Consider the following 26,803-nt stretch of genomic DNA (forward strand, 5'->3'; position numbering starts at 1 on the left):
ACTGCTCCATCTTAGATACCAGAAAATTATTTTTTAAAAGGCAAAAAAAGCGTCTCACTATTCAGTTTCCCTGGGGGTACTTCGGGATTTAGTGCCACTCCAGCAGCCTAAGCCTTTCTATCACAGAGCATCACATTTATGGTCCTTATTCTCTGCTTGTGACACCAGTGCTTTTAAAACAAACACAAAGGACAGTGCTGTCCGACCCCTGCTCCATCAGCTCTTCCCATCCTCCCTTCACTACCCCAGACATGTGGAATTCCCCACACCCTGGCTGAGGCCAGTCTGAGGGTCAGGCCCCCATGGATCCCAGCCTCTCATCAGCTCCAGCATTCCTACTCAGAAAATAGAAACTTATTTGATCTCCTGCTCCTGTCAAGACAAACTAAAACTTGAGTCCCCAGCTGTGTTTCTGCAGCAAAGCCCTCAGATGATTACACTTTTGCAGCTGAAGGATGCCCTTTTGCCTGACCCTGTGGAATTCACAGGATTTTTCTGCCCAGTTCTTAAGAAATTAATTTCCAGAAGCCTGCAGAGTTCTGTCGGGACCCTGATTGGGGCTGGTGTAATACAACATCAAGCCTGTGCAGTGACACGTGCTGCCACAACCCTCCTCCCCTCCCAGAGCCTGCAGGGAATCTGTGCACAGGGACCCCAGAGACACCACCCGGTGCTCAGGGGATGGCTTGTTTGGGAGGTGTTCCCAGGCCACCTTAGAAACAAAACCAGAAAATCAGCAGGAGAAATTTGGCAGGAGAAAGGTCACAGCAAAGAACAGGGGGTGAAAGCTGGAGATCAGCCTGTGGGATAGGGAATCTCTTGGATCAGAAATGTTTGGGTAAAGCTACGATTCGAGTTAGTTCCTATCTGGGAAAAACAATAATCATCCTGCTTTCCCTGGGCAGGCTGGAGTTTATTTGGGGCAGGAACTGCCTTTTCTCACAGTTCTCAGTGGGGTCACCTAGAAAACATCGTGCCTTCGGGAAACACAGACATAGAATCCAGGAAACATAGGATGGTTTGGGTTGGAAGGGGACTTAAAGCTCACCTCGTTCCACCTCTCCCATGGGCAGGGACACCTTCCACTATCCCAGGTTGCTCCAAGCCCCATGAACCCTGGCCTTGGATGTGTCCAGGGATGGGGCAGCCACAGCTTTCTCCAGACAACCTCCAGAGGGGGCACAGCAGGTTCCACTCACACCCCCAGGGACACAAAGATGCTCACAGGAGGAATTATACAATCTCTCTATGTGTGTGTATATATATCTATATATAGTTTATTTCTCACAATCCTGGTAAGAGTTACAGGTGTATTTGGGAATCATTTACAGTTTCACAGCATATGGAGTGGCCATACAGCTTGTGATGTGAGTAACATACAGTGTGTAGAGAGCACACGATTCCGACCCATCCACCCACCACTCACACAATGGGTTTCCAAAGCTAATACTAGATTCAGCTACGGAGAAAGCCTGGAAAATGTCAGGGTACAGCGTTGGGTGTCGTACAACACTGTCAGTCACAATGGGACAAGCTAAACTACTTTAAATTTTCAATCTAGTATTTCTAGTCTACCTGCATTATTGCATTTATACGCTTTTTTTGTTTTCAAAGTCAAAGTAAATAGAATACTATATGGGAAAGGAAAAAATTCTTGACTATTTTAGGATTTGAGCTGCAGCCCATACAAAGTGTCCATAGAAGCATAGACAAGATTATAAATTCAACAAGGTATAAATTAGCTGGATAGCTTTGTGTGTAGGTAGGTGTCCATTTCCCTCCAGGAAATGTGTCTAGCAGCATATTGTTTCTGAGAGCAAAAAGAAAAAAACCCAAACCTGTATGTTGAACACGGGTAAAATGTGTAAGTGACAAGCAGGTCTGGTTGTACAGGGAAGAAATCAAGGTGTCACTTGGAAAATTTCTGTCATTTGGAAAACACACTCGGGAGCTGACTCAAAACCCACCGACGTCATTGGAAAGGTGCCTGAGGCTTCCAAAGGAACAGCAGGCATTTCAGTCTGACTTCTGAGGGCTTTAGATCAGTCCCTGGAGCAGTAACAGAATCCAAACAAACCAAAACCAAAATAAAAATCCCCTGTAATCTGACTTCAATTTCCTTCCTACAATTTTAGTTCCTCCACAAACTGATAGCCAACCTGCACCTACCACTGGAAGAGAGCTGGTTTCCTGGGGAGGTGAAACTGCAACTTTTAAAGGCTTCAGTTGAAACAGTCCTGGGAAAAGGCACCAGGGTTATGAAGGGCTGCTCAAAACTCAGTAAAGCCAAATTATTCCCGTGTTGGCTGGTTGGTTGGTTTTTGACCAAACAAAATTGTGTGGCACCCTTGCTCTCATCAGCTTGCCCCAGAAGCTTGGCTGCTTGAAGCAGCCGTGGCAGAACCAGGGATATAATGCAGGATGTGACTGTTGGAAAGGTGAATAAAGATTCCTCTTGTCCTGGTGGGAGCTTTGGTGCTGCAGCATCATCACACAGCCAGAAAGAACCCGTATGGTCATGCTTGGGGTGCTGCGCTGCGGCTGAGAAATGGAAAAGTGATGGAACTGTTTGAGAATTGCAAGCTGGGAGCGACCAGAAGAGAAATGGGAACAGCCAGTCCAAAGCCTGTTTAACCCAAGTTATGCTTTTCAGCAGGAAAAAAATCTATTTAATTGGAAGAGCATCAAAGAGCAGAGGGCACAAGTCCCAGAGTGCTGCATATCCAAGCCCACGCTGCCCAGAGGAGGGAGCAGAGCTGTAGCACAAGGTAGATCCAAACTCGTGAGTCTGGAAAGCCAAAGGCTCTGATTGCTCACAGGATTTTGAGACCTATTATGGTCAATTGAATGAAATGTGAATTTTAGAAGCCTGGATGTCCCACAGTTCTTTATCTCCCAGTGACACCTGATGAGCTCATTGAGATGAGACAATCCTTGCACTTCCTGCACCCTCACCCCTGGCACAACAACTGATCCTTCCAGGCCAGCTGAAGTACATGTCCTCAACTTCAAAACTTCTCTTTTCTCTCTAATTTTGGTGTTCCAGAGGGCTGAGGGTGCTCTGGCTGCAGCCAAGTGCAGTGTGTGCTCACACCATGTCAGTCCCTCTCAAGCAGCCAGAACACCTCACACCTGACTGACAGGGAAGGACAAGAAGGGACCTTCCTGGGGATTTGTCCCATCACAAATCCTGTGGCAGACAAGCACTCAGCCTCTTGCAGACTTAGACCCTCAAAAGTGAGGGCAGATCAAAGCTTCAGACATTCCCTGCTGTGACACACAGTCTGGGGGTCCAGCACTGCCTGTATTTTTGGGGGACCACCTAAAACCTGCCTTAGACAACCCAAAATCTGCCCCAGCCTTGGGCTATGGAAAAGCCACATCTGCAGAGCTGCCCAGGAAGAAAGCAGGGGGGGAAAAAAAGGAAATACAATGCAGTGGCCAAAGAAGGAGGAAAGAACAAGCAATGAATCAGATCTGAAACCAATGGAACCCCGTAGTTTGCAGCAGCTGAAGATCTGGTGTGAACAGACATCCCAGGAATTAGGGAACTTAAAAGGAAAGCAGGTAACTGATGGTCTCAAAAAGAAGAGAAAGAAGTCATCATAAACCCACTTTATTTGGTGGATTAAACCCCCCGAGGGTTGCTGCATGGGGGCACAGGCTCCAAGGCTTTTTGGGGCTGTCAGCCAAGTGTCCCTCATAAGACCCAAAATGTGCCAACAAGTCCTCAGCATCAGCAGATTTCTCACCAAAAGAGTAAAGGACCAAATACCTCCAGTGTAAATAGCAGGAAATATTCCCAATTCCAATGTCCTGCTTGGAGAAATTACTGGAATACAGAACTGTGATGCTCCAGATCAGAGCCAATTCCTCTTCGTGGTGGGAAGTGCCCAACCTGTGCAGAACTGCAGCCAGCTCATGAACATGATGTGATGCTGCTTCCTGCCCCTACAGACCTCTCCCAGCTTCGTGGTGAAGGGAATGGCACCACAGCAAGGCCTGGGAAGGGAATCAGCATCCTTGCTCCAGCATGAAGGATGGACCAGGAGGAGGGAAGTGCGAGCAGGCTGCATTTGCAGTCCTTGTCATAACACGAAAAGAGAACACAGCCCCTCCTGATGTCCTGGCAATTCCCCTGAATCATGCCAAGTTGGTTATGGAAAACTTCAGGTATTTTTCTAACCCTCTAACATTGCTCAGAGCCAGCCAGAATTCATCTGGAAAAGGCAATTAGCAGAGGTTAATTTGCATGCCACCAGAGCTCGTCATTTTTGCCTTTTTCTGAGGAAAAAAAAGAAAAAGGAGAAGAAGTTATAAAAGTTAGCATGTCCTTACCAAAGCTTAATTATTAAGATAATTAAAGAGTGCTTTTTCTCTCTATTTCTCTGCTCTGTTCCTTGCACCCTCTCAGAATCTTCACCGACTTGAAGCTTTCCAGGGAGCTGATTGAAATTCCAAGAATTTCACCTTTCAAACGTATTTTTTCATTGCCTTCCTTTTTTGGTCTACTTCTCAAAGAATCATTTTCCTCTCCAATCTTCAGCGCAGTTATTTTCAAGCAATTCTAAGAATAGTTAAAAGGCTGCTGAATTCTAAACCCCCGTAGCTTTTCCAGGAAAAGTAGGGAATATTTTAAGGCATAAATCATCTCTCACCAGCTCCAGGGGTTTTGGGTTGCACTGCTGTTGTTCACACACAAATCCTGATGCCAGTATAAGCAGGGCTGCCTCGGAGAAGAGACCTCCCTTATGCTCAGTCTAAGGAACATTTGTGTCAATTGAAAAATAAATGTGTCATTGAGATGATTTTATGATGACCTGTGATCATATCCCTGGTGCCAACAAGAACTCAAAGGTCAGAGCATGGTGAAGCCAATGGAAAAACTCCCCTTTTTTTCAATATTCTGTGGCTCAACCTTCAAACTCTGGTCCATCAGAGACAGAAATGGATGTTGAGTTTATCACCCAGCCCCCTAAGAAATGCTTCAGGGGAAGTGACTGTCGAGTGCTTTAAGTGAGCCCCAGGCAAACAGTAATGCATTCTTACCCTCCCCAAAATGCTGCTGCACAATCCCCTGGCTGCCAGATTTGTTTTCATCCTGCTGCAGCGCTGTTAGGAATAACAGGACTTATCTACAGGGTATTAAATCAGTAGGAAGAGGAAGCAGAAACATAATCCATTTCATCTCTCTTAAAATAGAAGCAGCAAAAACCTTCTGCTGAGTTGTCCAAGACAGCAAAATGACATCTTTATATTCAACTAAAATTTATGATTCCCTAAAAAGAGTTTGAGATCGGGTGCAGTGATTCAATCGAGAGTTTTGGTGATAAACTGAAAGGTCTGAAACCAGTTTTGCCAATATTGAATTTGTCGACTTGATCAAAAGAGTAAACTAGCAATCTAGATCTCTTCAAACCCCAAGCACAGATTAATTTTTAGTGTTAATTCACTCTCCCCATGGAGATGTCACTGGAAGGACTTCATACCACAAAAACCACACAAAGAAGGACATCAAGCAAATAACGGCGTGTGCTCAGTACGAGAAAAGACAACTATTTATTTAGCACAGCGAGGTCAGTCATTAAAGCCTTCTGCTTTGACAGATTTGGGGCTGAGAGAGGGGGATTTGCTCCCTCGGCCTGGTGCTCGCTGGACGTTTTTGGCTCAGAACAAAAGCACTGCACAGCCTGGCACAGTAAGGCAGGACAGGAGCTGTTTGCAAGTCAGGGCTGCGGCGTGCTGTGGCATCTAGGCTGGAGCTGCCCAGCTCAACACTAGAGCCACACTTGGAAAAGCGCTACAGCACGGTCCAGGATGGTCTAAAAGTGCCTCGTTTTAAAGCAAAGAGCCCACAGGACTACCTGGGGTAGGGGGGAGCAGAGGCTCGGGGCTCCGAGCAGACCACACACTCAGCACTTCACCAGCCAGACACCCCTTGCACTGAGGAGAAACCAGGACTGGAAAGGAATTCAGGAGCTGCACGGCGTGGTGGGAACGGCACGGAAAAGACATCACGGACACTTGGTGAGAACGCGGGGAATGAAGGAAGGGGCATCTCCAGCTTGGATTCTCTCCCCCTCCCAGAGTGCAGCAATGCAACGCAAAGGTTTGTGCACACACACACACACACGCAGGATGTGCTTCAAGGCGCACACACACACACAGACACAGACAGGTGTTTTCCAAACCAAACTGCCAAAAAAGGTGGGTTCCAGGTGCTGAACCTCGACAGCAGACTGTTAAGCGATCACAGGAAGTGGAAAATCCCTTGGGAACAGGACAGACCTCGTTCAAAAACCCCTCACAAACAGAACATACCAGGTTTGCTGAGCAGGGAGGGCTCGAATGAGCGACGCGCCCCAACGAGGAGCTGCAGCCCCGTCACCACCTCTGTGGTGTTTCTGGGGGAAATTGGTGACCTTGCACTTGAGTGCTCGAAGGGCGGGCAGGGTTTGGAGATGGAGAAAAGGTTAAGGCCTTTGGCTGAGAACTGTTTTTCCCCTCTTCTGTTGCCAAAGGTGAAGACAAGGAAATAAAAACATTTTAGAAAGGAAAACTGGAGACTCGAGTGGAGCAGGTGCTTCACTTTCCTCGCCCCATCTATCTCTGCTGGTCAGGGCAGAATAGATAGGTGCTGTGCCTAATGTCACACACTGCTGAAAACAATCCTAGGCCAGAGCTGAGAAGGAGGGAGGGGGCAGGAAAGGTAGAAACATCTCGTGAAAACAGAAGTCACTGTCTGAAAATCACTACCTTACTTGGCAAAACATGAACCAGAGCAGGAGGGGGTGATTTCCCTTCCTTCTGAGCAACGTAAGCAAAACTCCCTGTGAAAAATTTCCCCGCAAATTTGTGCTTCTGAGGGGAGAGGAGGACCCTTCTGCTTCCAACCCTTCCCCAGGCTGTAAGTGACACACTGCTGCTGGAAACACATCCCCAGCTCATGCCAAAAGTGTTTTAGGCTACCAAGATCTCACCTGGAGCTGTAGCCCTGCTTCCCAAAACTCCCGTGAGCCCAACACGCCTGCTCCTGTCTCTGTGCTGGCAAAGGTGGAGGCATCAACTTCCAGCTGCAGCAGGACACAGCGTCTGATATTCCCAGAGGCATACACCTTTGGGAATATTTTCTGAGCTCACCACAGGAGTAGCCATGCATTCCAAGACCACGTGCATTCAGCAGGTCAGGTTTGGAGGTAAATAAGACAGACACGAGGCAAGAGCAGAATTGCCAGGTCAGGTTATACCCCCACACCGTCCTATCCAGGGACTGTGCCAGAGGCAGACACTGCATGGGCAGCACCTGAGGAATGCACACCTCCCTCTCTCCCTGGAGCCCCTGAATCCATCCATCCATGTCAGTTAAAGGTGCACAACAGGCCCTGTAACAGAGCTCACCCCGCTGTGTCACAGCCCCTTTCTAATCATCACTCCTGCCCCTGCCCAGGGATGCGGCCGCTGCTGAGCTCCCATTGCACCTCATCTAATCTCTGACCCAACTTAAACCCAAAAGGTAAAGGATTTTTGTAACGCTGTCTTGCAGCAGCCAGGAGAAGCCTAATGGAAGCTTTCAGAGGCAGAGCTCCTCACCTCTTGCTGTTTAGTGCTGAGCATCGGCCAAAGCACTAAACATCCTCTCTCCTCCCCCTCACCAGGCCTGGCTTTAGAGCCAAGGTACTCACCCATGAAATCTGGCTGCTCCTGAGGGCTGGGAATTTGTTTCCGTTTCCAAAGTGTGGACGAGTTACAAATCCCTGCTTACTACTGTCACAAGAGGGAGGTAAGAAATCCACCCAGGACAGACTCCAGTGCCCTCGAAGGGGGTTTCCCTGGTATAAAGCAGGTAGGTTAGTGTTACTCTCATGGGGTCCCAGGTCCTCTCTGCCCCTAACACCAGCTCATGTCTCCCCCTTTTCCTGCCTTCCCATGTGCTGAGAGACCACAGCCTTCAGTGGGGAAAAAAATCCAGTGAAAGGCCTTATCCAAAGCCCAAAAAAATGAACACAAATAGTCCAGCCAACCTCGAGGGAGCTTGGACTGAGCCCACAGCACCCTGCAAAGCTCAGCCTAACTTTAGGAAATACTAGATCCAAAACAAAAGTCTCTCTTTTCCAAACGCTGCCCACGTGACCCTGGCGAGCCCTGGGATCCTGAAGGCTGCAATGGGACTTCTCTGGGCCACAGCACAGCCCCTCTGGTCACTGTCCCGCTGGCAGCTCAGCCAGAAGAGTGACCTGATGTGACATCCCCGGCTCACACTGGGCTCTGCCACGCCGCAGCCGCCCTGGTTCCTCCGGAGCACTTCCCAGGTGGGCGTTCCAAGGTGGGATGATGAGGGGCAGATACACAGACACTGATTAGGGATCGCCCATGGCTGTTGGGTCAGGGAGCTGCCTCTTCCCTGCCACTGCTCCTGCACTTCCCTTGTCCTGGGTGGGGGCTGGAAAAACACCCCCAGCCCAGCGTGACAGGAGAGTCAGGCCTTAGCACTCCCCTTCCATCTTCTTTACCACAGCCCAAGTTAAAACAGAACCAAACAGAAACCAAAACACAAATTGGGACTCCGAATGGGACGTAGAACACTTTGGACTTGAAAACGGGACTGCAAGGGGGGGAGGGGGGGTGTCTCCCAGGGAGGACAGCAGGGGAGGGGAGGGGACACCGTCATTTACACCGATCAGGAGAAGCTGTCATCTATACACAGCAGTATAAGCCAAGATATATTACATGAAAGAACACACTGAGTGCATGGAGTTACCCACAGCGGGTCAGACTGGCACAGTTGTCTTGAACAAGACCCTGGAGTTGCAGTTGGTGTTTGTTGTTGACCTATCTAGCTCGCTCTCTATATATATAGCTATGTATAGAATTTCTCTGCATGCATTTGTCTCAAAAGGAGCTGTACAGCTGGGCTGGGTTTCTCGTCCCCACCCCGTCTCGGTCTTCATTTTTTCCGGGCTAGGAATGCCACTCCCACAATCACAGCCAGCGCGGCCACCGCCACTCCTCCGACGATGATCAAGGGCTTCATGTTGTCGAAGAAGCTGCCCGGGGACTCCTCGGAGCTGTTTCCCTTGTGGTCAGAGTCAGGGGACTGGCCGCTGGCCTCCTGCGTCTCCGTGGCGGCGGGGCTGGGTTTCAGGTTGCTGTGGTTGTTGGCGATGGCGGCGTCACCGCCTGCCTTCTTGGTGGCCGTGGCGGCAGCAGGCTGCTCTTTGGGGGCCTCCTTCTTGTCTGCATTCGTGGCAGGCCCAGGGTTGGGTTTTTCCGGCTTCCCGGCGCTGGCGGCCTTGGCATCGGGTTTGTTTCCGCTTCGGACGTTGCCTTTGGAATCCATCCTGGGGTGCTGTGGGCAGCGATGGATATGTGGGGCTATCCCAGCTCTTCTCCCTCGCCCGGCTGCTGCAGGAAGCAGAGGAGCCAGCCGAGCTCAAGGCCTGGGAGAGGTTGTCTTGGGATGCTTGTTACGCTGGCAGTGTCCTACCTGGACATCATACAGCACCTGGAGGGGGAAGCAGAACAAGGAGAGGTGAGTGACAGGGCAGAGCAAGTCAGTGTTCCTCTGCCTGGAGGTGATGGAGGAGGACAGAAAGGAAGCCTGGAAAACTGTTGGCTCCTCCTTTCAGAACTGTGAACTCCATTCAAAGCATTTACTACAGGCTCTGTGCCTGTAACAATCACAGAAGCAGAGGACGGCCTGGGCTGGAAGGGACCTTAAAACTCACCTTGATCATGCCACAGGCAGGGACACCTTCCACTGGATCAGAGGCCTCCAAGCCCTGTACAGCCTGGCCTTGGACACTTCCAGGGATGGGGCAGCCACAGCTTCTCTGGTCAATGTGTGCCACGGCCTCAGCACCCTCACAGGGAAGGATTTTTTTCCTAATATTGAACAGGAACATCAAACAAGTTGGACTGACTGTCATCTATGGTTGCCACTTCTGGGCATCCATAGTCCAAGTTCATGCTGGCTGTGTGTGGGGCCATTTGTCAGTGATGACAAACTCATATCCAACCAAATAAACCTTACTTTGCCTTTGCTCACCCTTTCAATTCCTTCTGGGTAAGGAGACAACACTTTGTTCCATGGGAAAGCAGATGCATAGATCCTCCCTGCCTGTCTCACCCTCCATCCTCCCTTTTGCAGCACTATCCCAGGGTCCACTTCGGAAGCAGTTAAAATGTGATTTTGTGTGATACTCTCCCTCCAGATGGGTACTGCAGGAAAACCAGCATTAGTTTCTCACAGATACCAGAGATAAAAGGATTATTTCTGCCAGCCTTTTGGTGGAGCAACAGCAAAACAAAGTGCCAGATCCTCAGCTGGTGCAAAAAAAGAGAACTGACTGCATGGATTTACTGCAGAGCTGGATCTCTTGGTGACAGAGGCATCTCAGTCCTGTCATCTCCTTTCAGGGTTTGCTGGACTTGCCCATGGAGCCAAACAGGATGCCGGTGATCAGCTGGGGCTATCTTCCCCAGGGAACTGGTGGAAGTGGTGAACAGCACGGCTGCACCATGGGAATTCAGCAAAGGGACAAAGTGGGCTTTGAGGGGATGAAAACTGACCACAACAACCTCACCCCACAAACCTGGCAGGGCAGGGTGAGCTGAGGATGGAGCTCCTGTGGCTGCACTTCCATGTGATAGGAGGAGAGGACAATGCACTGGGCATTTTGCCAGCAGGCTCTGGCAGTTCAGCACCACATCAGCTCCGAGCTCGGGAAATAAAGAGTAACCAGGAGGCAGCGTCAGATCGGAGCTGCCAGCTTTGCTGGCTCCCTGCTGACCTTCAGGCCTGCCAGGAGCCTGCCAGGAGCTTTCTGCCTGCTAAGTGAAATCAGAGCTCATTGTCTGGATCGAGAGCTGAAAAGGCTCCTCAAAAACCTCAGCCAGCAAAGGTTCCTTCCACAGCGGCTGAGAGGGCAGATCACTCCTCTAATGACAGGAACAAGGTCCCAGGACTGCAGCAATGATCTGTGCTGCTGACTCTTCTGGAAAAGAGGCTGATAAACACCGGGTTTTCATCTCCATTTAGGCAGGAATGGAGGAAATCTCACAGAAATGACAGGTTTGGGACTAGAGCAAAGCTGAGCAATGCCTTATGGCTCCTAAGTGTAAGATGGAAACACCTCCCTCCCCTGCTCTCCCTTGCCAGCCATTGCTTGGCGGCCACCAGCTGCTCCAGTGCCAGTCAGCTAGAGCAGACTGAGGGAATGGCAGCACCAAAATCATGGAATTCCACAACTCTCACAGAATATCCTAAGCTGGAAGGGACCCACAAGGATGTTCCAGCCCAGCTCCTCATGCTGCACCTAGGCTTGGTGACCACAAAATCCAGTATTTCTCATTGACTGCAGCTGGACAGTGCTTGCATTCCCTAGTTTGGGAAACTAAACCCTGTTGGAAAGCCCAAATGTGCCTCCCTCAGGGCTTGCTGAGTGTGTATCAGACACTTGGGCATCCTCTACCACACAAACACCACCCCGGATGCTCACCCAACTTCAGACCTCGCTGTGGCTTGGGGCGTGGGAGGGAAACAAGGGCCTGGCCAAGTGCAAGAATATTTTCCTCTAAGTGCTCATACTGTAATATTTCTGTAGATATCACCTGCCTCACCTTTTCCTGTGCTTCCAGAGAGCATCCATACTGCTCTTTCAGCACAAGTCCTACATAAATCCAGAGCTGAGGCTGCACACAGTCACTCCCAGGACTCTGCTCCTCTGGTTTGGGACCAGTTTATCCTTTTTTTTTTTTTTTTTTCAATCTGGTACAATGAGACACAAAGAAATAGTAAGTGGAGCCCACAACTGAAGCAGGCTCAGAGGTTAAAGCAGGGAGGGTCAGATTAATCATGGCATAAATATTAATTTACCTGCTTTGTTAACTGGGCCACTCACACACTGATGTTCGTGTGGTGACAGCACATGGACCGAGCATTAAACTTCTGCTCTTTCCCTAGGCACATCATGTGCAGCCTATGGAGATTGTGAGGTAAATCAGGGAGGGCAAACTCACCTTCTTGCTGAGAAATGGGCACCCTGCACAGCTCAGACACCTCAAGGTTTATCCACACCCCTCACTGATCCCAATTCCTAAGGGCACAAAAGCTGGTTTTGCTTGGAGCCATGGAGCCAGGAGCTTTGTCCTGCTGCCATGCCCTGCATCGCCACAAGCAGAATTTCCTGATTCTAAGTGCATTTCCACTAAAAGCAACACAAACCCATCCCACAGCTTAGAAAAGGTTTTAAAAGATATAGAAACCAAACTAAGCCAAAAATCAATATCAGCAGTTCCTAAGTGCCTGCATAAAAGGGCTTTTGTCTGTGGTTTTCCATCACTGCAAGTAGTCACAGGATCACCCAGCACCACTCCAGACCCTCTGGCCTGGCTCCTCCTTCAGCTCCTGGGTACCCTTAGCAGCACATCCTCTTCCATCCCAGTACTTAACCCTCTTCTGTGTGCTCTTAGCTCCCTACCTTGGGGATCATCTCTCCTCTCCATCCTGCACTTCCAAGGGCATGACCATGGGCTCATCTTTAAGCACCTCTGTCTCCTCCAGACTGAAGAAAGAAGTGCTTTCCTCATTTCAAAAAACTAAGCCTGCATGTGAGGGTTCCCCCCATTCCTTTGTCTCCTCCTCTTCCCTCATTCCATCACACCAAGTTTTTTCTCTAATGACACATTTTCCTACCTTTGCTTTCTTCTTTAGAGCTCCTCACATCTTTTTATTCCCCCCTTTTCTCTTGTCAGCTGCTGTCTCTGCCTGTCTACCCATTCCTCCCCCTTCCAGCTCCCTCTCTGCCTCCTACACAGGCAGCAGCAGTTGGGAATAAGATTTTGTGGGAGACAGGCTTCATTCCCTCCCTTTTCCCTGCTCCATGCTATTTCTGCTTAACAATCAGTACCCTTTCTGGAAGGTTCTCATTGCCAGCAGCTAACCAGCTCTTTCCCAGGCTGGGAAGAGGGAGCTGGCATAATAAAACCAGGGATGATCAAGGAGAAAAATAAAAGGAAAGCCTTCCAAATTGCTGCTACTGCTGCAAAGATTGGCACACAAACGCCACAGCTCCCCTGGGACGCTCTCAAGGTCAGTGCAGTCGGAGTCACCCAGCGCAACAAGCTGCCCTCCACTGGAGCAACAGGCCAGCAGAGGAGCAGCTTCCCTTGGCTCCCTGAAGGGCACTTTTCCTGCCTCAAATCCCAGCAAATCACCAAAAACATCTATTCATCTGTCTCCTGCGTGCACAGATGAAAGCTGCATCAATCCTGCACCGGGCGCAGCGGATGAGTCATTGCTAAGCTGAGCCACAGCCCAGCTCCGTCAGCATGGCCCCTTCCCTCTGCAGGGAACAGCCCCATCCCAGCTCCAAATCTGTGCCACAGCCCAGCTCCATCAGCATGGCCCTTTCCCTCTGCAGGGAACAGCCCCATCCCAGCTCCAGATCTGTGCCACAGCCCAGCTCCATCAGCATGGCCCCTTCCCTCTGCAGGGAACAGCCCCATCCCAGCTCCATCAGCATGGCCCCTTCCCTCTGCAGGGAACAGCCCCATCCCAGCTCCAAATGTGAGCCACAGCCCAGCTCCATCAGCATGGCCCCTTCCCTCTGCAGGGAACAGCCCCATGCCAGCTCTAAATTCTCTCATCCTCCCCTGCTGCTTCCATTGGGAAGGAGAAGTCAGTCACTTTGCAAGAGCGAGGAGCTGCTCCAGGGTGTGGAGCTCATCCACAGGGTTTTTCCCTCTGTCATGAAAAGCAACACGTTTCCATCGGGTCCTTGGCTGCCACACTGAGACTGGCAGCAAGGAAGGATTTAACAACACTGTGGGGTTACGTATCAGGATTTATCCTGCAACAAAGGTCCATCCCTACAATCCAGGTGTCCTCCAGTTGGAAACATCCATCTTGGAAACAGCTACTGACCACATCTGACCTGGAGCAATGCTGTGCAGAAAGAGCCAAAGATGGCACAAAACACCTTATCTTCAAATCCTCCCCCTCATCCCCTCATCTCCTCTTCCTTTCTTTGTCACTCCTGCCTGTCTGGAAGAAAGGCACTCATCCCTTTGTGCACAGGACAGACAGACCCTCTCTCTCTCTAAGGAAACAGCAGCTGGTACCAAAGGTGGCTCTGGCGCAGCGGAGGGAGCTCCTTTCCCAGCACTCTCACCATCCCACTCTCCTCCATCTTCTCATCTAACCCCTAAGGAATGCAGCTTGGACCACCCTGTCATTTGGGATGTGTCCTCAGGGGTCTGTGCCTGTCCCCTCTGCCACACGTGGAGTGATCTGTCAGGGCTGGAAGGATTTGTGTCCAGTCCCCTCCTGCAACTGAGCAGCATTCCTGGTGCTTCAACTCCCCATTCCCAATGGGGAAAACCAGCATTTCTCCCTTTTTCTGAGCTGCTGGGGGAACAAATGCATTAAAGGCAGGGAGATGCCAAGCAAGCACCCAGGAGAAGGTCGGCAGAGTAGTGACTAAGCCATTCCCCATGCCCAAGAAGTGCGGCGAAGATGAATGAGGTAATGCACCCCCTCTGATATTACCATAAATATTAAAGCAGCTTTACATAAGGAGCTTGTGTTCCCTCAGCTGCCATGAGCAGCTCCCCAAGGAGGATTTGTAGCTCCCTTCCAGGCTATTTCAGCCCCCAGCTCCTGACGCAACGTGCGGCAAACGTGACCCAACGCAACGCAAACCCCACGCCAGCAGAGTCGCTTGTCACAGACGCTTCTACACGGCCTCAGTGCTGCACAGCCAGGGACAGACTGTACAGGAGCCTGCTGTGCTTCCCAGCCCTCCCAAATCCAACCCTCAGAGACAGCAGCACCAAGTCCCAGCAAACACTGCTGACCCACTTCACTCTGATGAGATATTTATGAATCCTTTTCCCAATCTGTTGTTTGTTACTCCCCACATCCCTCCCCCCATCCCTGGATTAAACATTTCCCTCTCAAACAAGCCCTTTGAATCTTGTTATGGAGAGTGTCAGATGCTGGAAGTATTTTAGCAGTGGCAGCAGCCTCAAATCGCTGCCACGGGGGGAGATCTGCCAGCCAAGCCGCTGCTCCATGGCTGCGGCAATTCCTGCAGCTGCTCGCAGCCCCAGCATGCTCTTCACTGGTGCAGCCGGTGCTGACAGTGACCAAAAATCTGTACCCACCACCCCACAGCTCCCAGAGTGTGGCCAGAACCCCCCTTCCCACTCCCAGTGCCACCAAGCCACGTCCCCTCTTTCCAGGCTGGGCAAGGCATCCACGCTCAGAGACTGGGTTGTACCTGGCACCAAGGTGAGGTCAGGGAACAGCACGGGTTCCTGTAGCCCAGTAAAGGCAGCTTTACCCTCCATTTGCAAAGGGAAGGGCTCTGGGATGCAGACCCTGGGCCACCAGCTGCACAGAGGTGTGACACCATTGCCAGTGTCCTCTCTGGAGGCTGTCCAGCCATGCTGCCCACACAGGTGACACAGCACTTCAGTCTCCCCACCAGAAAGAGCCCGGGAACAGGACATATATGGTCTTTTTCTACACCACAACCTCTGCAGATGACAAGCTCTGAGCTGAGCGTCACCCCTGCAAGCCACACACATCCTGTCCCCAAAGAGCTCCCGGGATGGACGTGGCAGACATTTTATTCTCTGAGAGATGGAGGCAGCATTGCAGACACACCACGCTCCTGCCAGGGGCTCCACCTGTGTTCTTTTGGAGGGGTTTAACCCCAAACACAGCTCCAACCTACCCTGGTAAGACACCCTGTTTGTATACAGCCATGTGCACAGCAAAAAGCAGGCACTGCCAAGCAGCCGTGGGAGAGAGAAGATTTTTGTCTCCAGCCACATGCTCCAACTGACTCCCTAGGGGTGGGCACTGAGTCACAGCTGGCATGGCCCTGGCCTGCTGTCAGCAGGAAAAGTCACACCTGGCAAGGCCCCTCAAGTGCCACCAGCCTCCCCCATACAGCCTGCACTCTCAGACCTATCTCACAGCAAAATAATTTCTAGAATTCAACAGAATCTGGAAATACGTTGCTGAGGCTGGGTTGGAAATACCCTGCTGCAAAGCCTGGCTCCTCAGGGTCCTAACACAGTCCCCAAGCCCCTAAAATAGAGTTCAGAGCACCTCAATTTGCTGTGCTAATCTCACTTTAATCTTAGTTTTGAACCACCCCCTCAGACACAAAATCAAATTCTCTTTCCCCCTGTATAGTTTCTTTTTTTTTTTTTGTAGCAGAGCAAAACTGTAGCTTTTACCCTTCATAAACCATGAGGTTAGATCTTGAGCCTCTCCCTGCCTCTCCTGGGCATCCCTCACCCCAAGACAGAAATTCAGGGCACAAAGGAAAGGCTTCTCAGCCAGAATGATTTTTTTCCCATGGCAGCTGCTTGTCAGGACACTGGATCAAAGCACTGGAGCAATAATGGGGAACACTTTGGGAGACACCACAGCAACAGGAACCCTGGAGCCTTAACCCATGAGTGTGACACCTCACAGGGATCTGGGTGCATCCTGAACCTTATCCTGGACAACTCCTCATGTTTTGACTTTTTGCAAACACACTCGGTTCATTTCTTTATAATGTTTTCCAGCCCTCCCAGAGGCAAAAAAATTCAATTCCAGCAACAGCCTGGCTGGGGCCATGGGCCTTGTGTTGGTTCCCTGCCTGTGGTGCCAGCTCAGGGATAAGATGACAAGGCCAGCAAACATTCCCTGCCTCTTGGAAAATGGTGAACACTCATTCCTTCCCACCTGCTCCTTACCCCAGGCCTGCTAGCACTTGGGAAAAGCTTTGGGAAGAAGGCAGATGCTTCCAAATTGGGGTGCTGCTCCCCAGGCAGCCACAAGGCAGTCCCCAGCTTCAGGAGGCTGATTCCCCTCCTGACAGATCTTGCTGTTAAGGCATCTTCCTCCCAGTCCTGTATCCCAAATTCAATATCCACATGCAAAAAAGGATGAGGGATATATGTGACACAGTGAAATAGCCTCAACCACTGCAGGAAGCAGCAGCAAATTCAGCATCCCTCGCCAGTTTATGGGCATCCTAAATCCATCCCTTCTGCCTGATGTGGCATCACCCCCTTTGTGGCTCAGCTGGGGCCAGCAGAAAGACTTCTGGAAGCAATTCCTCCCATGCAGAGTTGGGTCTGGAATCTGGCAGCCCCTGGATCTGCAGGCATCAGCCTGAAAACTGTTGCTCTGCAGCTGAAATCTAAGAAGCCACTGCAGGCAGACAAGGGGCCAATTCCACACGAGGCAGTGACCTTCCAGGGAGGCTCCCACACACTCTGTGGTAAAACCCATCCCTTACCTTGTGCAGCAACACCAGGGCATTCCCCTTCCCAGCAGAAAGCTGGAAAGCATCTGGGGAAGGATGGCCAAAGCTCCTCCAGCATGGAAATCCCTGCTCAGGGAGCTCCATTCCTCCCTCCGCCCCGTCTGCCAGCCCTGACACCCGATCCAGGATGGGGAGAATGGGCCAGGGTGTTCTCCAGCCCCACATCTCAGCAGCCTGCCAGGGGAGGGAATGGATGCAGCGGGATGAAAATGCACTTTCAGGGGAGAATTGGGATTTCTTCCCCCACCCTACCACAGTATCACAGGGTTAGATGTTGGTGTTGGGCACCGTGGCTGAGGAAGGACAGCTGGAAAAGACTGAAGGTCAAACCTGTGAAGGTCAGACTTTTGGAGGTCAGTCCTGAGATGGAGCAGGGAGCTTAATCCGGCATAGTCCATCCTCCCTCTCCTGACAGCATCCTGCCCAAGCCCCACCCAGGAAAACGGGGCTGCGGCGGGGAGGTTTCCTCCTCTTGTCCCAATGCCCAAGTTCTGCTAGCCTGACCTCGATTCAATTTTTAAAATCCTCTTCTTTCCCCCTTTGCACCTCCCCACAAGCCACTACAGGAACAGAGAAGTAAACAGGAGCGAATCAACAGGTCCTTAGCGGCACACATCACAGGGATGCACACGGATGTGCAGAGAGCAGGGACATCAGACTGAAGAGCCTGAGACATTCCCAAAGCATTCCCTCCCTGGAAGCACCCACCGTGACTCAGGAGGCCTGGTCTGGCACCCACCCCTCTCCCACTCCTTCGGTGCAATATTCTCCCTTAAAACAGGCACTGCTGCCTCTGACATCTCCCTTTGGGGTTTTTTGGGGCAGATTTCCCTTTGTGAGCTCCTCTCCAGCGCAAGCCCAGGGTCAAATCAAAGGATACACCCCCTAATTGATATCAAATTCTCCCTGCCCAACAAAACAACCCCCGTTCCGAAAAGGTGAAGGCTGAATCAAGCTGCCGGCTGTTCCTGCTTCCCTCCTGCCTCAGGACTGACAGAATGAAGCAGAGTCATTAACTCCATCCAGGCAGAGCAAAAGGCAAACTGTCCATGCAGACGGGAGGGGAAAAGCAGCTGGAAAAGCGCTCAAAACCTTCCGGGGAGGCGCGGCAGCTCTCCTGCCAGGGCTGGAGGGGCTTAGCTCGGGATGCTGCTTCCCCTCCTCCCTCCCAGCAGCCCTGTTTCCGGCACATGGCCGGCTCCGCTTCCCCGTGCCCGGCGCCCTCCTGCATCCGGAGCGCCGCTGCGGCATCCAGGGCCTCTCCCTGACCCGGCCCGGCTCGGACCGGGCGAAGGGCTCCGCCGGGCCCGGCGGCACAGCCCGCACAGGCGGCGGCCGAGGCTGCAGGTACGTGCAGGCAGCAGGAAGCTGCGGGCAGGAAGCGGGCAGGAGGCACCCGTGCGTTTGCAGAAACACCTTCTGTGCCTGCCTGACCTTCAGGGAGCAAAGCGTGGGAGCTGGGCCGGGAAGGGAGCCTCTCGGGGCCGGCCATCCTCACCGTGCTCCTGGTTTGGGGTCAAAAAGGCTCTCTTTGCCTCTCACGGGGAATGCTGCGGGGTGCCGGCTCCAGGGGCAGCCGGCGTGGCAGCCCCCGGCCTCCATCCCGGGCGGCTGCGGGGAGGTGCACACTCACCTTGGGCAGGTGGCTCCGTGTCTCCATCTCTCTTTGTCACCCTGCGCAGGACATCCGCACGTCCCGGAGCTGGGAGCCCCGGCCCTTCCACCCCGCTCCCCCCATGCCAGCGGCATCCCTTACCTCTGTCCTCCGGCCGGACGAGTCACACCTTGGGAGCTGGCTCTTGCGCAGAGAGGAGGGAGGGAGGCAGGCAGAGAGGGGGGGGAAACTTGGGAGTTTCCCACAATGCACCTCTGCAGACTGCATGAAGATGGAGAGCAGGGAGGGGGGGAGAGGGCGCTCCAATCCAGAGGGAAGGGCTGGGAGCTGGAGGGGCAGGGTGCCAAAGGGGGGGCGCAGGGTGGTAAAGGCAGCCCAGCTGCATCTCCACATCCTCTGTCATTTGGGGCTGAGCTGGCTCAGCAGTTCAGGGCTGTCCCTGCGGCACTGACCCCTCTGCTGCTCTGTTTGCTTCTCCTCCAAATCCTGCCTGGATTTGCAGCAATTACATGAAACACAGCAACAAAGTGGGGAGGACGCACAGGGAAAAATACCTGGGAGCAGGCCAGCCTGATAAATTGGGATGCCTCTGTGTAGAACACAGGCAAAAGGAGTATGAGCCTCCCCCCACCAGGATTTCCAACTGAGATGATCCCAGGCAGTGAGTTAAGGAATGTAAAACTGACTTGCCAAGGAGAAGCTCTGCACAGTGCAGGGAGGACACGGAATGCTGCACCTTGGGGGTAGTTCTGTGCCAGCTCTGCTTCCCTTCTCCCCGGACTGCTCCTTGTTTGACACCCCTTCCAGAGCAGAGCTGGGCACGCAGCCCGGTCCCACTGCAGAGCGCTGTCAGCCAGCCAGGCACTGCCAGACACAGCAAAGAGACCTCTCTGCTACAGCCTCACCCCTCCAACCAGGTACAGGGCTCAAATTCCCATCCCTGTGGGATGGGAAGCACCTGCTTGTGTCCCAAACATCAGCAGGTTCTGGGATTGTCTGGAGCTCTTTCAGCCCTTATTTCAGAGCAAATCGGGCTGTGTGCTACTTGCCCATCTGCCTCCATCAGTTACTTGGGACCCGCCAACCACCCACCAGTGCCCAGCCAGATGCATGTCATGTCTAAAAAACACTCAGGTTGCTTAAATCCCACTGCAAAGAAAAATCCTGCCTGTGTTTGAAGAGAGTTGCAGAATGAGGGGCTAGATGCAAGAACCTAAATGTCCCAGGATAGGCTGTGCTTCCAGGGCCTGCTTTGGGATGCAGCTACCCACATCCCCCAGGCCAGCGATGAGCAAGGTTATTCCTTCTGTAGTCCTTGGCTCCAGGAGCCAGCTCGGCTCAGACAGGCTGGCACGGACAGGATTAGCTGTGGCTGATGTTGATGTACCCTCTGTTCCCTGTCTGGTCCTGCAGCCAGCAGTGCCAGCACTCCCTGCTCTCTCAGAGACTTGTGCCAGACACACCCAGGACCTTTCCATGGCTCCAAACAGCTGCTTCCCCTTCCTAATGCCTCCCAAATCTGCTGATCTAATGACAGCAGCAGAGGAGCTGAACTCCTGCAAAGCTGGTGAAATCCACAGTTTAATGCAGGTGACGCCCCCAAACCCCTGCTTCCCTAGCAAAATCTCTTTGCTACTTCTGTATCAGGCAGGAACATCCTCAAGGTGGCAGGAGGAGGGAGGGAGCCTCCTGAAAGTGGGAACGGCCGGGTCTTGACCCCAGAGCCTGGATGAGGGCTTCCAGCAGCGGTTTCCTTATGTTCACACACTCTGCCTCTGCCTTAGGAGATAAAGAGCCCCACGTGATGCTCTCACACGCCTCAGACCAGAATTCACGTTACATTTAAATTCTGAATGTAAACTTTTTCTTTTTTCCTGAGGTAATAAAAAGGGAAGTGAAGGAAAAGTTATAAAAACAATACACTTCCCCCATCTCCCCGTGGCAGAGTCACATCCCCCCTAGCGCAGCGCAGGCACAGCAAGCAGCAACCCTGGCTGAGACACAGCAAGGTGAAAATGGCTTTTTCAAGGTCAGAAGGAGTGGGAAACCTTTAGAAACGGTGCTGCTGGATTTGCCCCCTCCCCCTCAGCTCACAGCACCTCCTAGGAGGAGTTGGCAGAGATAAGGACAGCCCTGGCTCCTGGGGAGCTCCCCCTGCAAAACCCACAGGGGAATGTTGGTGGCAGCAGCATCCATGGGAAGGAACGTAGAATCATGGAATTGTCTGAGCCCTCTGAGGTTATCAGGACCAAACATTCCCCAGCACTGCCCAAGGCCATCACTGTCCCTTGTCCCCAGGTACCACATCCACAGAGCTTTTAAATCCCTCCAGGGATGGGCATTCCACCGCTGCTCTGGGCAGCTGTGCCACGACTGGACAACCCTTTCAGTGAAGGAATTTTCCCCAATATTCAGTCTAAATGTTCCCTGACACACTTGAGACAATTACCTTTGGAGAGAAACAGTTATCCCCAGAATTATTTGACATCCTGCAAGCAGGAGGGACAGTGTGATGTCTGGCTCTGAGCAGGGAAATAAGGATTCCATAAATTTAGGAGTCCCTAAATTCCCAATGTGCCTTAAAACATCCTTTCTCCCTTTCCCAGGATCCCTCACAGGCTGCTTTCCTAAACACATCATCCTGAAGATTTTTTTTTTCCCATCATGTAAAGAAAATCATTACCCACAGAAAATAAAATCATCTAGAGGGTTACCCCCTCCTAATCCACACACAGGTGCCCTGTGCATAAACTGGAGCAGGCAAACCAGGAGAGCAGGTCACAGCACAGGCTCACACCCCTTTTATCCCTGAGCATCCGAAGATCCTAAAGGAGCCTCTCTCCTTTCCTAGAGCCCCAGCTACAGCCCACCCCACGGCTGGAGAGGAGGAAAAGGCCACGCAGCAGCAAAATCCTGTGGCTGTTTGGGCAGCACCGTTTGTCGGTACCTCAAACTCCTGGGAAAGCAGGATGAAGGACGTTTCTCACAGTGGAATGACTTGCTGCAGCAGCCAAGGTGGGTTTTCCTGGCAGCAGGAAGTCCTTGCAGTGAAAATCCAAGCCCTGCTCCCCCTGGGGTACTTTAATAGCCTGGAATGCTGAGCAGCCTCACCTGGAGCCTCCCCACCAGCTGGCATGGGCCTGGGCTCTGAGTTCAGTCCTGGGCACTCCTTGTGGAAGCTGTTCTGGGGACAGGGTCACCCAGCTCTGTGCAGGCAGCTCATCCCTGCAGTGAATTACATGGGCTTGTAATGCCTCGATAAATAAACAATTCCTCTTGCATTGTTTAAAATCTCAGAATGGTTTGGGTTGGAAATGACCTTAAAGTTCACCCAGTGCTCTCAGCACTTTTCTGCAGCCAGCTGGGCAGATTCTTTCCTCCTGGGATGGGGATTATGGATATCTCTGCAGAGGTCTGTGCTCTGGAGCCCAGGGACAGTGCCTTTGTCCCCTGAAGCATGAGTCAGAGGCTGCAGGCAGCCCCAGGCAGTTGCATTTGCTCCCAGGTGGATGAGGATGATAAAACAAGGGTTGATAGATCAGGACCAGGAAGAAGAATGCCCAACCTACCAGAGTCCCCAAATCCTCACAAATTGTGTCCTTAGTGCCCCGGCCAGACTTAGGAGAGCACTGAGCATTGAAATAAGCGGTTGCTGGTGTGTCGGGAGCACAGGTGGGCTGGTGGGGAATTTGTCTGGGCCGGGAACTGACCCTGCTCCTCTTGGCACAGAGCACAGGTGGGACAGCAGAGAGCACATGGTCCGGGAGTCCCGCCAGGACAGAGAGCGGGGTGCCTGTCCCAGGGAGAGCCCGTCCTTCCACAGCCGCTTCACCACCCTGACCATCACCAGGGAGTCTTGGGGCAAGCACAGAGCCAAGGATGGAGCCGTGGGAACCGACCAGGGATGTGCCAGTGTCAGCAGCAGAGCAGCCACCGCCACCACCATGCTGTTTGAACCCGGTGGAGACGGGCAAACCCCGCAGGTCGTGGTGCTGGTGGGGGCCCCGGGCATGGGGAAGACAATGATGGTCAGGAAGGTGATGGTGGAGTGGGGAGAAGGGGCACTCCACACGCAGTTTGACTTCGTCTTCTGCATTGACTGCAAAGCCATCATCCTTCCCATGGAAGCCAGCGTGGCAGACCTGGTTTCACGGTGCTGTCCTGGCCTGCGAGTGCCGGCTAGGAATATCCTGGATGACCAGAAGAAGATCCTGTTCATTTTTGATGGCTTCGAGGCCCTGGGATTTTCCTTGGTTCAGCCCAAAGCTGAGCTGAGCTCTGACCCCAGGGAGGTGAAGCCGCTGGAGCTCACCCTGATGAGCTTGTTGAAGAAGACTCTGCTCCCTGAAGCCTCTTTGCTCATCACCATGAGGCCAACGGCTCTTGGAAGCCTGAGGCAGTGTTTGAAGGGTGAGAATTACGTGGAGATACTGGGATTTTCGGCAGCCAGGAGGGAGGAGTATTTCCACAGGTATTTTGAGAACCCCAACAAAGCAGATATGGCCTTCAGGTTTGTCAGAGGCAACAAGATCCTCTATAGCTTGTGTGTCATCCCTATCATGAGCTGGACCATCTGCACCATCCTTGAACAAGAGCTTTGTGGGAAGAAAAACATCCTTGAGTGCTCCAAAACCACCACAGGGATGATAATGTTCTACCTCTCCCAATTACTGAAGCACAGGGACAGGGACAACCCACAGCTCCTCCAGCAGTTCCTACTCCAGCTTTGCTCCTTGGCTGCTGAGGGTATCTGGAAGCACAAGGTCCTCTTTGAGGAGAGGGAAATCAAGGACTGTGGCTTGGACCTGCCAGGTCTTCTCCCCTACTTCCTCAATGAAAGGATCCCAAGGGAAGGAGAAGACCATGAGAGTGTCTATGCTTTCACCCACCTGCACCTCCAGGAGTTTTTTGCAGCACTGTTTTACGTTCTGGAGGATGATGGGAAAACGATCAGCAGCTTGGGGAGGCTTGAGAAGGATGTAAATAAATTATTAGAAAGCTACAAGTCCAGAAAGGATTTGAATGTAACAGTGCAGTTCCTCTTTGGTCTGGTCAGCCAGAAATCCATAGAGTACATGGACAAAACCATTGGGTGCAGAATTTCACCACGAGCCAGGGAAGAGCTGCTGGAGTGGCTTCAGGGGAGGCACAGAGGCCTCTCCCACCCTGGCCAAGCACTGAAGGTTTCGGAGATGGACACTTTCCACTTCTTGTACGAGATGAACGAGAAGAGCTTTACACAAAGTGCATTGGGTCATTTCACTGACCTGGACTTGAAGGACACCAGGCTGACCCTGTATGACCAAATGGCTCTTTCCTTCTGCATCCAGCACTGGGCTGGGCTGGGCTCCGTCTCCCTCCAGGGATGCTCCTTCCACTGGCAGGATCCTGAGGCAGAGCTGGATGTGTCAGTGCCTTGGTAAGTCCTGCTCCTCCTTGCTTTGATGACCAAACCTGCAAAGATTTCTCTTTCTCTGTCCCAAAGGATGATTCAACTCCTCCCTCCTGAACACCAGTTTGGCCTTTCCCTGGGTGTTTGGTTCCTCAGCAGAGGATTTACTTATTCTTGGAGAGAATAAGGAACACACGGGCTCCTCCATCCACTGCCCACTGTGGGATAGATGGTGATGGAGCTTCTTGGCTTGACCTGGCCAGGCCCACCTGTGCCCAGCTGTCACTCTGGCTTCCCATCTTCCTCCTTCTCCCTTGAAAAGGGAGATCCCTGGTGCTGGAATGTTAAATGCACCCTGTGACTCACTTTACATCTCCTCGGATGGCTCCAGCAGCAATGCTTGAGGTCCTTCGCTCCTCCAGAGCCACAAAGGTCCCTCTAGAGGAGCTGGAGGCTCTGCTCGGGGTGGGGGGGTTGTGCGCTAGTGTCAGAATCGGGAGCTGCCAGCACTCCTGAGGGCTGTGCTTGCCCCGCGGCTCTGATTCCCTGCAGCTCTGGAGTCTCTGGAGCCGGAGGACATCCCGGTGCCCTCGCCGTGCGGCGGCGGCAGGAGCTGCCCTGCCCCATCCACCTGCTCTGCCGGGCTCTGCGGCACCGGGACAGTGCCCTGCAGGTGCTCCGGTGAGAGACGCACGTGGACCCCAAACCCGGGCTGGGATGGGGGGTGTGGGTGGGGGCACCCGAACCACAGTGCAGTGGGTGAGTGGGTTGGTGCTGCCCCGCTGCCCCCTGGGGACAATGGCAAGCAGCCAGGGGGAGGCCAGGCCCTCTTTACCTGAGGGTTTGGCGGGCAGGTGAGCAGCCAGGACAGGTGAGATGTGCTCAGCCCCCGTTCCCCGTGCTCTCCCGCAGGCTGCAGTGGTGCCGGCTGTCCGAGAGCTGCTGTGCAGAGCTGGCAGCGCTGCTGGCAGAGCACCCTGGCCTGGCCCAGCTGGAGCTGGCCGACAGCTCGCTGGGTGACAGCGGCGTGCGCCTCCTCTGTGAGGGGCTGCGGACTCCGGGCTGCCGCTTGCGCATCCTGCGGTGAGCACCCCCAGAATCCCTCGGGCATCTCAGGCCTGAGAGCTCGGCAGACACCCCAAAGAGTCCCCCTGGGGTGGCATTGTGCCTCTGTCCCACACTTCCAGGCCAAGGAGCGCCAAGGTTGTGGCACAGGGTGGGGACCGCCACCATGGTGGGGATGGCAGTAAGGGTGCTCAGGAGGCTCTGAGAGTTTTCCTGGGGGTTCCCATCAGGCTGCGGTATTCCCGCATCACCAGTGCCAGCTGCGAGGACCTCGCCGCTGTGCTGGGCACCAACAACTACCTGGAGGAGCTGGATTTGTCCTTCAGCGAGGGCCTGCGCGACGCCGGCGCGGAGCTGCTGTGTGAGGGGCTCCAGCACTGTGCCTGCCCGCTACAGACTCTGCGGTAAAGGGGCTGCAGGATGGGGAAGTCCTCCCTCCTTCTTGTGCAGAGCTTTCTCTTTCCCACCTGGAGCAGCTCAGCAAGCAGAGGCCAAAGCCCTCGTTCCCTGTTTCCCTCGCTCCCACAGGCTGGGCAGCTGCCGCCTGTCGGGCGCCTCCTGCCCAGCCCTGGCTGCGCGGCTGCTGCAGAGGCCCCATCTCACCTGCCTGGACCTGAGTGACAACGAGCTGGGAGCCCAGGGCGTCCTGCAGCTCTGCCAGCAGCTCCGGCATCCCACCTGCCCGCTGAGGAGCCTGGGGTAAGTCAGGGCCCTGCCACGGCCCCTTCCATGCCCGGCATTCCCGAGCCGGGCAGCGCAGGCTGCGGGACAGGCAGGGCCGCACCGGCATGGCGGCTGCTTCGGCACCTCCCTCCCCACAAGCTCCAGCACCTTCTCCTCTGCTCCTGCCCCCTCCACGCCCAGGCTGAGCACGGACGGCTTCAGCCGGGCCCTGCTGCAGGAGCTGGACGCCCTCCGGGCACTGCAGCCCGGCCTGACCATCGGGAACCTCCTGGAGCACCACGTGCCGCAGCCAGGGGCCATGGCCCGGCTGCCCTGCCACCGCGGGCTGCTGCCGGGGGGCAGGAAGGCGCTGCCCTCCTTCAGGAGACCTCCCCTCCTTTAGGAAAAGTCCTTCCAACACCCAGAGCCATTCCCAGCCGGGCTCTCAGTGCTGCCAGTGCAGCTGAGCTTGCCCCAGCCAGGGGACACAGGGAAGACATCCTGCTGCGTCTGCGGGCAGGATCCGGGCCCTGCCCTCTCCCTTTTCCCCCCGGTGTTGCTGGGAAAACTTGTGTGCACTTGGCAGTGATAAATAAAGACCCTGCAGAGAATCCCAGCAATCCTCCTGTGCTCTTCAACTCAGCCCACCATTCCCAGGGATGTGTCTGTGGTTCCAGTTCCTGCCTCACATCCTTGTGCCTGGCTGGTGTACCTGGGATGGAAGTGCCAGCCCCA

General features: G+C 53.3%; 2 protein-coding genes across 5 annotated transcripts; one reads left to right on the forward strand and one right to left on the reverse strand.

Moving 5' to 3' along the window:
• Positions 1-1,251: 1,251 nt before the first annotated feature.
• CEND1 (cell cycle exit and neuronal differentiation 1) lies at positions 1,252-19,207 on the reverse strand. Of its 4 annotated transcripts, XM_038137588.1 has the most exons (3): positions 18,967-19,096; positions 9,726-9,882; positions 9,338-9,502 (listed from the first exon to the last, which is right to left on the reverse strand). In XM_038137588.1, the coding sequence occupies exons 1-3, from the start codon at positions 19,080-19,082 to the stop codon at positions 9,431-9,433; spliced, it is 345 nt and encodes a 114-aa protein (XP_037993516.1). In that variant the 5' UTR covers positions 19,083-19,096; the 3' UTR covers positions 9,338-9,430. The 4 variants fall into 4 exon arrangements, with proteins under 4 accessions (XP_037993513.1, XP_037993515.1, XP_037993514.1 ...); XM_038137585.1 differs by lacking the exon at positions 9,726-9,882 and having other exon boundaries at positions 1,252-9,502; positions 19,090-19,207; XM_038137587.1 differs by lacking the exon at positions 9,726-9,882 and having other exon boundaries at positions 1,252-9,502; positions 18,967-19,089.
• NLRP3 (NLR family pyrin domain containing 3) lies at positions 18,494-26,688 on the forward strand. Its single transcript, XM_038137578.1, has 8 exons — positions 18,494-18,680; positions 21,800-21,963; positions 22,678-24,367; positions 24,893-25,021; positions 25,253-25,423; positions 25,636-25,809; positions 25,934-26,104; positions 26,270-26,688. Exons 2-8 carry the CDS (start codon positions 21,918-21,920, stop codon positions 26,469-26,471), a joined length of 2,583 nt encoding a protein of 860 aa, XP_037993506.1. The 5' UTR covers positions 18,494-18,680; positions 21,800-21,917; the 3' UTR covers positions 26,472-26,688.
• The last annotated feature ends 115 nt before the right edge of the window (positions 26,689-26,803 follow it).

The sequence above is a fragment of the Motacilla alba genome, chromosome 5 (genome assembly GCF_015832195.1).
Source record: "Motacilla alba alba isolate MOTALB_02 chromosome 5, Motacilla_alba_V1.0_pri, whole genome shotgun sequence".
NCBI lineage: Eukaryota > Metazoa > Chordata > Aves > Passeriformes > Motacillidae > Motacilla > Motacilla alba.